The sequence below is a fragment of the Salvelinus alpinus genome, chromosome 29, assembly GCF_045679555.1.
Source record: "Salvelinus alpinus chromosome 29, SLU_Salpinus.1, whole genome shotgun sequence".
In the NCBI taxonomy this organism is placed as follows: domain Eukaryota; kingdom Metazoa; phylum Chordata; class Actinopteri; order Salmoniformes; family Salmonidae; genus Salvelinus; species Salvelinus alpinus.
In genome coordinates, this window is record NC_092114.1 from 28,557,289 (window position 1) to 28,571,292 (window position 14,004).

The 14,004-nt window shown below is 42.5% G+C and overlaps 1 protein-coding gene across 1 annotated transcript in view; it reads left to right on the forward strand.

Annotated features, from left to right (window-relative positions):
- Nucleotides 1–14,004, forward strand: part of LOC139559457 (thrombospondin type-1 domain-containing protein 7A-like) — a 204,435-nt gene that overhangs the window by 127,065 nt on the left and 63,366 nt on the right. Inside the window, exons 7-9 of the mRNA XM_071375505.1 lie at nt 7,718–7,912; nt 11,167–11,413; nt 13,270–13,385. Coding sequence (XP_071231606.1) covers nt 7,718–7,912; nt 11,167–11,413; nt 13,270–13,385 — 558 coding nt within the window. The remainder of the gene's footprint in view (nt 1–7,717; nt 7,913–11,166; nt 11,414–13,269; nt 13,386–14,004) is intronic.

A 14,004-nucleotide genomic window follows, 5' to 3' on the forward strand; every position in this document is an offset into this window, starting at 1 on the left:
ATGGGATGGAGTGATGATAAGGGTGGGGGTTGTGGTGGGTATGGGATGGAGTGATGATAAGGGTGGGGGTTGTGATGGGTATGGGATGGAGTGATGATAAGGGTGGGGGTTGTGGTGGGTATGGGATGGAGTGATGATTAGGGTGGGGGTTGTGATGGGTATGGGATGGAGTGATGATAAGGGTGGGGGTTGTGGTGGGTATGGGATGGAGTGATGATAAGGGTGGGGGTTGTGGTGGGTATGGGATGGAGTGATGATAAGGGTGGGGGTTGTGGTGGGTATGGGATGGAGTGATGATAAGGGTGGGGGTTGTGGTGGGTATGGGATGGAGTGATGATAAGGGTGGGGGTTGTGGTGGGTATGGGATGGAGTGATGATAAGGGTGGGGGTTGTGGTGGGTATGGGATGGAGTGATTATAAGGGTGGGGGTTGTGGTGGGTATGGGATGGAGTGATGATAAGGGTGGGGGTTGTGGTGGGTATGGGATGGAGTGATGATAAGGGTGGGGGTTGTGATGGGTATGGGATGGAGTGATGATAAGGGTGGGGGTTGTGATGGGTATGGGATGGAGTGATGATAAGGGTGGGGGTTGTGGTGGGTATGGGATGGAGTGATGATAAGGGTGGGGGTTGTGGTGGCGTCCCACAGATTTAGATCAATACGGTGATGGTTCAGGATCCCACAATCACTAGCTCTTCTTCCCATCTCTATGGCATTTTCCACTGATACAGATCGGTGGGACCAACAAGAGGGATGGGTTGGGATGAGGATAGGGGTAAGGGTGGGGGTTTCACTGATACAGTGGGACTGACATAAGAGTGATGGGATGGGTTGAGGTGGGGTGAGGAAAGAGGTAGTGGTGGGTGTTGGAGAGATCCATGCCATGATAGAGGGAAGTTATGCAATAGGATGGGGTGAGGAGAATGGTAGGAGTGGCGGTAGTGGTGGAGTACCACAGATTTAGATCGATACAGTCCTGGTGCAGGACCACAACACTATCTCATGTCCTAATGAAACCTTGAAAATACCTCAACTGTCTCTAAATCCTAAATGCCTTAAAGCCCTAAGTTGTTGTTTGTTTCCTTTTTAAGCCATTTAGGATGGTCCTAAATCCATTTTGAGACTTTCGGGCAAACAGATCCTCAAGGAAGATGGATTCTTTTAATTATGCTATTGGACCAAAAAACAGATCTGGCTAATTAATCTATATGGGCCAAATAATGATGATTCACACTTCTAAAATATATATAATAATCTATTGAGCTCACCGGCAACGAATGAATCTATTATTATGGTGGGAGATTATAATACGGTTTTAAGTACCTCTATGGATCGTAAAAGAAATCACACTACAAACTATCCCCCTCATGCACCTAAGGAGATCACAAATACCATGGATACATTAGAACTAGTGGCTATATGGAGGCTGGAAACCCTGACCTAGTGAGATATACATGGAGGAGGTTTAATCAAGCTAGCCGTCTTGACTACTTCCTGGTCTTATTCTTGCTGGCATCAAAAGTTTAAAACAGTTTTAATAGGAGAACGAATGCGATCGGACCACCATCGAATTGGCCTCAATATAACTCTTACAGAATTTCCATGTGGACGGGGATATTGGAAATTTAATCAAAGCCTAATGGATGACAATATGTTCTTAACTAAGATATTAGTATATAAACAATTCAGAATCCCCTTATTGTATTGGATGCTTTTGCATGTACTTTTAGAGGCCATTCAATACAATGCCAATACAATTACCATCCAATACAATACAATTAAAACAAAAGCAGTATAGGTCAAAAGAAAATAGACTGACAAAGAAAATGGACGAATTAACAGCGCAGGTAGATGGTAATGGAAACTGTACTATAGAGGAACAAAATAGGTAAGAGGAAAAACAAAAATAATTGGAGGTACTTACTCAAGAACGATCAAGTGTAATGTATAAAAATAAAGCTAATTGGATGGATAATTGTGAAAAATGCACAACATGATGTAAAGCTTTCTTTCCTAATAATAATAATGTAAAATATACAAATTTACAGAAAGACCTGTGTGAAGGCCAACTTACAGAAGAGGAACTTTTTGAGGCAATTAAATATTTTCAGTCTGGAAAACCACCAAGTCTTGATGGTATACCAGTAGAGGTATATCAGTCCTTTTTTGATGTACTCAAAGATCCATTATTATCATGTTTTAATTACTTTAATTACAAATGGTAGACTTTCAGGTACTCAACAAGAAGGTTTGATTGTATTACTACTAAAACAGGACTCAGGTGGTAAGTATAAAGATCCAGTCCATTGAAAAATCTGGAGGCCTCTTATACTTCACTGTTGTGATGCGAAAATCCTGGCGAAATGCATGAACATAGAATAAAAAAGGTTTTACCAGATATTGTTCATCCTGATCAGACCGTTTTTTTTGCATGGACGATATATTGGAGATAATATATGGCAATTACTTGTAACAATTGAACATCAAAGATACAGTACCAAGCCTGGTCTTCATAGCAGATTTTGAAAAGGCGTTTGATAAAGTATGACTAGAATTTATATATAAATGCCTGGATTACTTTTCAGTGAATCTCTTATACAATGGGTTAAAGTTATGTACAGCAACCCCAGATGTAAAATTGTAAATAATGGTTACTTCTCAGAAAGTATTGAGCTTTAAGAGGAGTAAAACAAGGCTGTCCGTTGTCTCCATATCTATTTATTATGGCCATTGAAACGCTAGCTATTAAAATTAGATCCAACAAGAACTTCAAGGGGATAGAAATCCAGGGGATAAAAACAAAAGTAGCAATGTAGATCCATGACTCAAGATTTTTCTTTAAGTCCGCAATCTCAATCCCTGCACAGTCTCATTGAAGATCTTGATCACTTTTCTAGCCTCTTTGGACTAAAACCTAATTATGACAAGTGTACCATATTACGTATTGGATCGTTAAAAGACACAGTGTTTACACTACCTTGTAGTTTACCAATAAAATGGGCAGATGGTGAAGCAGACATTCTTGGTATTCACATATCGAAAATATAAAGGAACTTACCACAATCAATTTCAATAGAAAGTTAGCAAAAATAGATAAGATTCTGCAACCATGGAGAGGTAAATACTTGTCTTTTTATGGAAAAATCACATTGATTAAATTAACTATTTGGTCCTATTACAGTTCACTTACTTACTTACTAATCGTGCTGCATAATCCAGACGACTCGTTTTTTAAATCCTATGAGCAAAAAATATTTCATTTTCTTTGGAACCCTAAGCCAGACAAAATTGAATGTGCCTATTTATATAATGAATATGAGTTTGGGGGCTAAAATTATTCAATATAAAAGCTTTAAACCTCTCACTAAAAGCTTCACTCATACATAAGTTATACTTAAACCCCAAATTGTTCTCCAGTCGATTATTAAGAAAGGCTCCTCCTTTGTTAAAAAAATGCCTTATTGCCTTTATACAGATTACAACTTCTAATTTCCGACTATTTTAAATGTAATTTTGTTTAAAGTATCGCCCTTTCTTAAACCAGCCATACTAAGCTGGTTACAATTTCAGTTTTATCCTCCAGAAAAGATAGAACAAATATTACAACAAATGTTATGGTTAAACTCAAATATCCTCTACGGGATTTCAGGTCCTGAGCTACACACAGTTAGATTTGTGTATGTCACTTTAGGCGAAAACGGGTCAGATCCTTAAGAGGATGTACTGATTGATAAAAAAATATTTTAAAGGATTTTTATTATTTGTATTATTATATTTATTAATGATATTATGAAAAGAATTGAAGGAGTTATGTCACATATGCAGCTATCGAAAATATATGGGAATGTCTGCTCAATCCAAACTTACAACCAACTGACTGCAGCATTACCACAAAAATGGAGGAGGCAAGTGGAAAAGGGAGAAGGTAGGGAACTTGTTTGCCTGCCATATTTGATAGATACATGGCAAATGGTACAAAACTGGTACAAAACTGGTACAAAAAACACTTTGAATTTTTCAATTTAAATTATTATATAAAATTCTTGCCACTAACAGAATGCTATATACAGTTGAAGTTGTAAGTTTACATACACCTTAGCCAAATACATTTAAACTCAGTTTTTCACAATTCCTGACATTTAATCCTAGTAAATATTCCCTGTTTTAGGTCAGTTAGTATCACCACTTTATTTTAAGAATGTGAAATGTCAGAATAATAGTAGAGAGAATTATTTACATCCTGACTGATGGCAGCTCATTCCTGCATAATCAATGCTTGGAGTTTGTCAGAATTTGTGGGGTTTTGTTTGTCCACCCGCCTCTTGAGGATTGACCATAAGTTCTCAATCGGATTAAGGTCTGTGGAGTTTCCTAGCCATGGACCCAAAATATTGATGTTTTGTTCCCCGGGCCACTTAGTTATCACTTTTGCCTTATGGCAACGTGCTCCATCATGCTGGAAAAGGCATTGTTCGTCACCAAACTGTTCCTGGATGGTTAGGAGAAGTTGCTCTCGGAGGATGTGTTGGTACCATTCTTTATTCATTGCTGTATTCTTAGGCAAAATTGTGAGTGAGCCCACTCCCTTGGCTGAGAATCAACACCACACATGAATGGTCTCAGGATGCTTTACTGTTGGCATGATACAGGACTGATGGTAGTGCTCGCCTTGTCTTCTCCGGACAAGCTTTTTACCGGATGCCCCAAACAATCGTAAAGGGGATTCATAAGAGAAAATGACTTTACCCCAGTCCTCAGCAGTCCAATCCCTGTACCTTTTGCTGAATATCAGTCTGTCCCTGATGTTTTTCCTGGAGAGAAGTGGCTTCTTTGCTGCCCTTCTTGACACCAGGCCATCCTCCAAAATTATTTTCCTCACTTTCTTTCCCTCACTTCTCCAGAAAGTTTGATCTTTGTCCCCATGTGCAGTTGCAAACCGTAGTCTGGCTTTTTTATGGCGGTTTTGGAGCAGTGGCTTCTTCCTTGCTGAGCAGCCTTTCAGTTTATGTTGATATAGGACTCGTTTTTACTGTGGATAGAGATACTTTTGTATCTGTTTCCTCTACCTGTTTCCTCCAGCATCTTCACAAGGTCCTTTGCTGTTGTTCTGGGATTGATTTGCACTTTTCACACCAAAGTACAATCATCTCTAGGAGACAGAACGCGTCTCCTTCCTGAGCGGTATGACGGTTGCGTGGTCCCATGGTGTTTATACTTGTGTACTATTGTTTGTACAGATGAACGTGGTACCTTCAGGCATTTGGAAATTGCTCCCAAGGATGAACCAGATTTGTGGAGGTCTTTTTTTCTGAGGTCTTGGCTGATTTCTTTAGATTTTCCCATGATGTCAAGAAAAGAGGCACTGAGTTTGAAGGTAGGCCTTGAAATACATCCACACCTCTAATTGAGGTCTCCCTCCTAGCAGCCCCTCCCAACTCCATAGGGGTTGGATCCAAGGAGCTGGGTAATGGAATGGGCGGACCCCGATCTAGACGCCCGCGGGAGGCCAACAGGTTATCGAGCCGGATAGATAAATCCACCAGCTGGTCCAGGTTGAGAGTGGTGTCCCTGCAGGCTAGCTCCCTACGAACGTCCTCTCGTAGACTACACCTGTAATGATCGATCAGGGCCCGCTCATTCCATCCCGCACCAGCGGCCAGAGTACGGAAGTCCAGGGCGAATTCTTGAGCGCTCCTTATCCCCTGTCTTAGATGGAACAATCGCTCTCCCGCCGCTCTCCCTTCAGGTGGATGATCAAAAACTGCCCGGAAGCGGCGAGAGAAGTCATCATAATTATCCAGGGTAGAACCCTCTCTTCCCCAGATGGCGTTGGCCCACTCCAGGGCTTTACCAGTCAGACAGGAGATGAGGGCGCCCACCCTCTCGGATCCCGAAGGGGACGGATGAACAGATGCCAGGTAGAGCTCCAGCTGTAGGAGGAACCCCTGGCACCCGGCTACTGTTCCATCATACGCTCCTGGGAGCGAGAGCCGAATCCCACTGGGTCCGACCGGTGGAGGGATGGACGGTGGTGTAGGTAGAGGTGCGGGTGTTGGTGCTGGGGTCTGATTTACTGGGAGACCTCCTCTCTCCCATCTGTCCATAGTTTGCAGCACGCGATCCATGGCTGTCCCTAAACTATGCAACATGGTCGCGTGCTGTTGAACCTGCTCCTCTACTGGTAGAGAAGGGCTGGCTGCGCCTGCTGACTCCATTTGAAGAGGTCCGTGATTCTGTCAGGGTTGTGTGCGGAGAATTATCGGAGTCAAGCGCAGGACACAGGTGTTGAGCGAAACCACAGTGTTTTACTCAAAATTAATGGCAAAAATTCCACAAATGGAAATAATCACAAACACAACGTATAAACCACAACCACTAACGCACAAACAATCATGGACAAAACAGAAATGAAAGCAAGAGGGTTAAATAGGGAACATGATAGGGGAATTGAAACCAGGTGTGTATAATACAGACAAAACAAAACGAAACTGAAAAATGGATCGATGGTGACTAGAAAGCCGGTGACGTCGACCGCCGAACACCACCCGAACAAGGAGAAGGGCCGACTTCGGCGGAAGTCGTGACATATATGTCACATGGAAACCAAACGAGGGTGGTCTGAGAGTGGCTGAGGGGTGGGATTAAAGAGCTTATGTTTGGTAATGTATTATTGTAATGTGACTGCTTTATATAAAAGTACCATGAATGTAAAATGTGTATGCAAAATGTGTATGTATAATATATGTATATGTAGCAGAAAAGCTTTAAAAAAACTAAAAAGATATCTGTCCTCCAAAGATGGGTTTGGTGGATGAGTTAATAAAAAAAAAATGTAATAAAAAAAGATGACAATGATTCAGTATCTGTTGTCTTAATGTCTGTGTGACACAGTTGGAGATACACAAGGTTTTATCCAGCTAGCTTATGCATTAGAGATGCAGTCATTTGGATATGAGCACATTTTTATTCCATGTATGCTGTCAAAGTCATTATTAAAATATTAAACTAATGCCCCACTGCCTGAGTTCGAATTTAAATTGGTGCAAATATCCACTTTAATTCATATGTTCTTGTTTTGAAATATGTTTTAATTCCCCCTCATGTCTAATGGCTCTGTCGTCTGCCTGAGAAAGCGAACCAATCTTTCATGATGGTGTAAACATTTATCGTAATACCCAATGCGTATTTTCCCTTCAGACTTGGTGAACATGTGGACAAGTATTGTATGTGGTTTGTGTACTCTTATAGGGTTGTCTATTAAACTCCATCTCTCCTTAGATAACCAATATCTGGGTTTTATTTATTTATTTTTATTGAGAATAAAGAATAAATAAGAATAAAGAATAAATTATTATTTACAATGACAGCCTACACCAGCCAAACCCGAACCAGGACGACTCTGGGCCAAATGTGCGCCGCCCTATGGGACTCCCTATTGCGGCCAGTTGTGATACAGCCCAGGATCGAACCAGGGTTTGTAGTGGTGCCTCTAGCACTGCAATGCAGTGTCTTAGACCGCTGCGCCTCTCGGGAGCTAGGTGTCTATGTGAACAAGTGCGCCAGATCTGATTTTGCAATGTGATTTTGTGGATGATATCGGCACATGATACGGACTGTGTATTGTATTGTATGTGTATGTAACAGATATGGACACCTTCACTTTCTAAGTATCCTCAGCTAGCCTCATACTGTGTCTCCTGTCTCCCTGTGCTTCCAGGTGAGTATGTGGACCGCCAGTTATGCCGTGATGCCATCCTGCCCATGCCCATCATCTGTGAGGTGCCTTGCCCCAAGGACTGTGTCCTCAGTCCCTGGACCACCTGGTCCCTGTGCTCACACACCTGCTCCGGGAAGAACACAGAGGGAAGGCAGATGAGAGCACGCTCTGTACTGGCCTACAGCGCAGGGGAAGGTGAGACTACAATCACACAACGCACAGCGTCAGACCTGGTCCCAGACCTGTCTGTGTAGTACAGCTGACTCAAATGGTTGTTGTCATACCAAACATAGGAGTTGACCTATGGGAGTTGGCAAGACCGCACTAACGGATCTAGGACCAGGCCACACAGCATCAGACCGGGGTTCAAATAGTATCTGTTTTCTTTCAAGTACATTGATGATTGATAGAGCCTGTCTGTAGTGTATGTAGCTGGACAGGGTTTTCACTTTTCTATTGGTTCTGTTGCACCAGATGAGCTCAATCATGTGCAGCTAAAATATTGGAAAGATAACATTTTCTTCATTTGATCCCAGGTCTGCACAGCATGCAGGAGAGTATCTGGTATCTCATATGAGGCTGCTGAAGCAAGCATTTCACCATGCCCTCATTCTTTGCTTCTCTCTGCCTCTCTTCTATGTTCCAACAGCCAAATAGTATAAATGATTGTGTATGTTCCTCCTCCACAGCGACTGCTCAGGTTGTAGCCTGGGTTACTGTGATGCAGGGTAAGGTTGTGTGATGTGACATAGTCACAAGGAATAACAAGCTTGAATACTGTAGGATATATGGCTGTACAACTCTAGAGCTACATTTTCAATGTTTAGGCTCAAAGAATCTGAGCGTTGTTGTGAAGTGCTTGGAGCCCTAGTGCATAGTATTCTTTATTGCACCTTTCACAAATGTATGGATGGTTCCAAAAAAATCATAACCACTTTGCGTTTACCTTCCTTTAAGGTCTATCGCAGGTGCCCAAGGTTCCTGCACTTTTCGGTACTATCATTTCCCATGCCTTTAGAATGCAGTGTTCCCATAGATGTAGTTACTCAGCCCTGTAGATGTTATAAGTTGATGTATGTAGTCGATATATGGCTACCTGCGTACCAATCTATGTCCCCTCACTGCCTGCTCAGCATAATGTTATGCTTGTACTATGTAAAACTTGTACTGACCCTCAACAGTGCAGTGCTAGTAAAGAGAATTCCTTAGTGTTAAGTGCTGTCTGAAACCTGAACGAGAGGAGACTGAAACCCTAAGGAGAAGAGAAGTGTGGAAGGGGGAGTGTGGTCAGTAATGGAACAAGTGCCTCTGGGTTAGAGTCTTACCGTCTAAGCTGCCAGTCACGACCTGAGAACCCATCTCTATACAACCCACTCTAGGCTGTGTGATTGCCTGGCAGTAGATCAGCATGTTGTAGTATATTTTATAGTCTGCTATGATTTTAACAGTTCTTGTAGATATTCTCCACTGGACCATAGCAAGACATTGATGATAGTCAGATTAATATAATAGTTTGATTAAAATGTTTACATGCTTAGGTAGAAGAACGATTTCCCTAATAATCTTGTTTACATGGACACATCTGAAATCAGGCTAATTGCAGAAAATCGGCAATCAAAATAAACGTTCCACCACAGCTGCCAGGTTATTTCTTGGAAGCATATTTGATTCTGGGTTCGGACATATGAAGTATTTATGTGAAAACTACTTCTAAGAAGCATACATTCAGTTGTTCCGAACACACTTCACTCGCGCTAAAGAGGGAGGCTCGCTCGGCTGGTGCTAGCACATGACCAGATCAAATACACAGCTGGAACCCCGATTAAGGTGTTTACTGTACGTGTCCTAATCATTTGAAAGATTGTCGGTGGCATATTCAAAATATCCGGAGAGAGAGAGAGAGAGAGAGAGAGAGAGAGAGAGAGAGAGAGAGAGAGAGAGAGAGAGAGAGAGAGAGAGAGAGAGAGAGAGAGAGAGAGAGAGAGAGAGAGAGAGAGAGAGAGAGAGAGAGAGAGAGAGAGAGAGAGAGAGAGAGAGAGAGAGAGAGAGAGAGAGAGAGAGAGAGAGAGAGAGAGAGAGAGAGAGAGAGAGAGAGAGACTTTCTACATTATGAATACTAACTCCGTCGTCACTGCAGAAAGAGAATCAGGCTGAATGCCTTGCTTCATTTATCAGCCTTCCTATCCCTCAGCAGACAGACACTGTCCAGGACAAACGACAAGCGGTGTGTGTAAGTGCCTGTGCGTGTGTCTGCGTGTGTGTGTGTGGCAGACGCCAGGTGTGGGTTGAGTGTCGTCCTACATCTCTACTGAACATCTGTTATCACACACGCTGATTGAGGACCTCCCAATTCAGGCCCGAAACCTGACTTGAGAGATGCATAAATTCTGAATTGGTAAAATGTTTTGCCTTGTGCCAACATTCAAGTGGTGCGGTGATCTCAAGTTAGACTCTCAGGGAGTAGCGAGGAGGAAAAAAGTCAATAGCACCCTTTAGAAATGACCCGTTGAAGGACATGCTCCCAAAGGGGCTACAGAGGTCAATTATAAATCTTCACTGTGTGGCTTTTGAAGACAGAAACATTTCCCTATGTAAGCTTCATCAGTTTTCCCCTGCTCCACCAATGATTGGCTGATCTTAGTCCTTCTCCAGCATTGAATGGAGGATCGCGGTGGTTATGTCCTTCACTTTCATTGGCTGGTGGATCTCATTGATTGGCCACTGGATCGCATTGATTGGTAATGGTTGACCTTCCCTTCGGGGGTCTGGTATCCCAGCGTGACAGAGCCTGCTAATGTCTGACATCCCATCGTGGTGAGGGGTGGTTAAGGGTCACACACACACAGATACAACACACACACATGACAACGATCTGTGATAGGGGTGGAAAAGGGGTCACATGTGGTCCACCTGGTGTCCAAGATACTGTCAGACCCCGGGTCAACTCATCTCCGTTGTCTCCATCTCCATGACTGCTTTCCCCCAAGGGACAATATTGGTTTATTTAGCTCTGACACTGCTGTACTAATGTTTTTAACCCAATGAGTGGAACCAAAAAGAGAAGTTAATCTTTAGAGCACAAGACACAGATGGATCAATTGAATGGAAGTGGAGAAGGCTTGGATGATCAGAGACAAACAGCTTAACTTACTCACTTTCTCGTTATGATAAGATGACAACGTTGTCAGCTCAGGCTCAATATTCAGTGCAACTTACGAAGCTTAGCAAATAAACCCTATTGGCTGAGCTGTCTTGTTCCCAGCGAATCAAGGCAAACCACACTCATGTAACTGAGTATTTGTATTTATTAGGGATCCCCATTAGTATCTCCTGTATTTGAATGTGGTGTTTGTGCTTCTGCTTCCTCTTTGGGGTCTTTTTGACAATTGCTGTTGGGGTTTATAGATACGTTTGATTGATTGATCATTTGGTTGTTGTGTATTTGACAGGCGGGGTCCAGTGCCCCAACAGCAGTGCTCTCCAGGAGGTGCGGAGTTGCAACGACCACCCTTGTACTGTGTACCACTGGCAGACAGGACCCTGGGGACAGTGTATCGAGGACACCTCAGTCCCCTCTGCCAACTCCACAGGGGCTCGGGCCGGAGTTGGGGGAGGGGACTCCTCATGCTCTGTGGGGATGCAGACACGGAAGGTCATCTGTGTACGGGTCAATGTGGGACAGGTGCCACCCAAAAAGTAAGAGTCTCTCCTTCAAAATAAGAGTTTATATTTTCTAAGTAAGAGTTCCACCTTCAAAATAAAAATAATAATAATACTTGGTATTTATATAGCGCTTTATAAGCACCCAAAGTTGTAAGAGTAAAAGTTTTTCCTTCAAAAAGATAACTGAATACCAACATAAGTAGTATATGAATATAATATTTGTGTAAAGTGAGAGAGGAATATTTTTGTTCAAGCAAATTACAGAAAGTAAATGCGAGTAGAACGGTTATGCTTAGGCTGATTTGGCATACTACGTATGCAGGGTTCAATAAGCCTTTGCTAAGCATAAATCAAAGCACGAAAGCACAGAGCATTTGTCCCAGTATCTGTCCATGGAAGGAACAAAATCCTATTGTTATCACTGTCTGACTGGCTGCATAGCTGTAAGCTGATGGGTTCCCTGACAGGTTTCTGCCTAGGTTCCAGACATTTGTTCTAAAGCATCTGGGTTCTCCCTCCCTACCACCCTTAGGGCATCTTAGGGACATGAATTATATTGAATTATCTATTTATTTATTCAGCTTTAATAGAAGCATTATTCTGGCAGGATAAGCTGGAGCTACTAGGCTGACTGGGGAAGGGCTAGATCCCATGCTGGGTATGGAAATGAGCCTCGGACAGTTTTATTCCAGCAGTTTCTGATTCTCCCATCCAGGGTTTTATTTTACCCAGCTACCACTTCACACTAGCGCACAATGCTGCTCATAGTTACAGCTGCTGAACTACTATCACTTAATACATGACACATAACTTAACGCACCCACTAGGTTTGGGACAATATACTAATATACCATCATATCAAATAATGAAATCGTATAATGTCATGACTGAAACGGGTATGATATGCTAATGAGTTCATTACCATTTAGAACATGAACAAGTTAACACTGTTACAGGGGGGATATGATATTCAAAGCAATGTACAGTAGGGGCTCAATCTGCAGCCCTAAAACCAATGATTCACAATATACTGGGAGAATCCCTGCAGCATTCCTTATACCAATGACCCGTATTGATATATACCGGAAGCGGTGATATTATTTTGACCAGACAAATATGCATTCGTTAACAGAAGCGGTATATGCACACATCTCGACACATTTAGATTTTGACACATTCAAGCACTGTCACGGCCGTCAAAGAGAGGAGACCAAGGTGCAGCGTGGGATGCGTACATACTAATTTATTTAAAGAACGAACACTAAACAAACTAACAAAATAACAAACGAACCGCGAAGCTATACAAAAATGAGTGCTGACAGGCAACAACACATAGACAACTACCCACAAAACCTAAATGGAAAATGGCAACCTAAATAGGATCCCCAATCAGAGACAACGATAAACAGCTGACTCTGATTGGGAACCAATTCAGGCCACCATAAACCTACATTACCTAGACATACAAAATCCCCATAGATAAACAAAAACCCTAGACAAGACAAAAACACACATACCCACCCTCGTCACACCCTGACCTGACCAAAATAACACAGAAAATATAGAAAACTAAGGTCAGGGCGTGACAAGCACCCCATCCTCAGCTGAACACAGCGCAGTATGGTTATTTTGGCTCTATCATGTGTCTGTGCATATGCATCTAGCACAGGGGAGTCAAACTCATTCCATGGAGGGCCTAGAGTCTGCTGGTTTTAGTTTTTTTCCTTTCAATTAAGACTTAGACAACTAGGTGAGGGGAGTTCCTTACTAATTAGTGACCTTAATTCATCAATCAAGTACAAGGGAGGAGCAAAAACCTGCAGACACTCGGCCCTCCGTGGGATGAGTTTGACACGTGATCTAGATCATGTGATTTCATGTAATTTCAGGTGTCCGGAGAGTATTCGTCCTGAGACAGTCAGGCCCTGCCTCCTGCCATGTAAAAGAGACTGCAGCGTCACCCCCTACAGCGACTGGAGCGCCTGCCCTGCCATATGCAAAGCAGGTACCTACTAGCCTTCTCAACATTCTCAAGAATACACAGATATAAAACAATGTACATCCTCTCAACACACTCAAGTACAGACATATATTGTTTGTTGTCTATGGCAAAAATGCAATTATGTCAAGAGATGTAGCCTATGGCATGTGGTTTTGAGAAGAGCACGCGCTTCAAAGCATTTGAAGGAATTCCTTACAACAGAGAATGCTAAATAATAGTGGGTCTGTCGTTAAGTGTTTGCTTTCTGGTTTCGACAGGCCCGACAAATCTGATAAACAAAACACTTGCACCCTTATGGAATGGTTACTCTTCTCCTCATCAAATGTTTCAGTTTGAGCTGAGAAAATAATTAGCTAAGTCAGAACCGTAACAGGAACCAACGAACGCGCATTGTTGCTTGGCTAGGCGTATGTCGGAAGTCCCGACTTCATAGGAGAGCCGTTTGAATGGATTTCATTTTTTTTTATCAACAATTTTATCTGGACACTTTCTGTTTACCTGGAATTTTTCCTTATTGTAGGCTACTACTTTCACCACTTTTAATCTTAATCTTTACTTCTCACTGTTTAGCACATGACCTCACATGTAATCCTTAAAGAGATGGGTTGGGCTGGCATAAGAG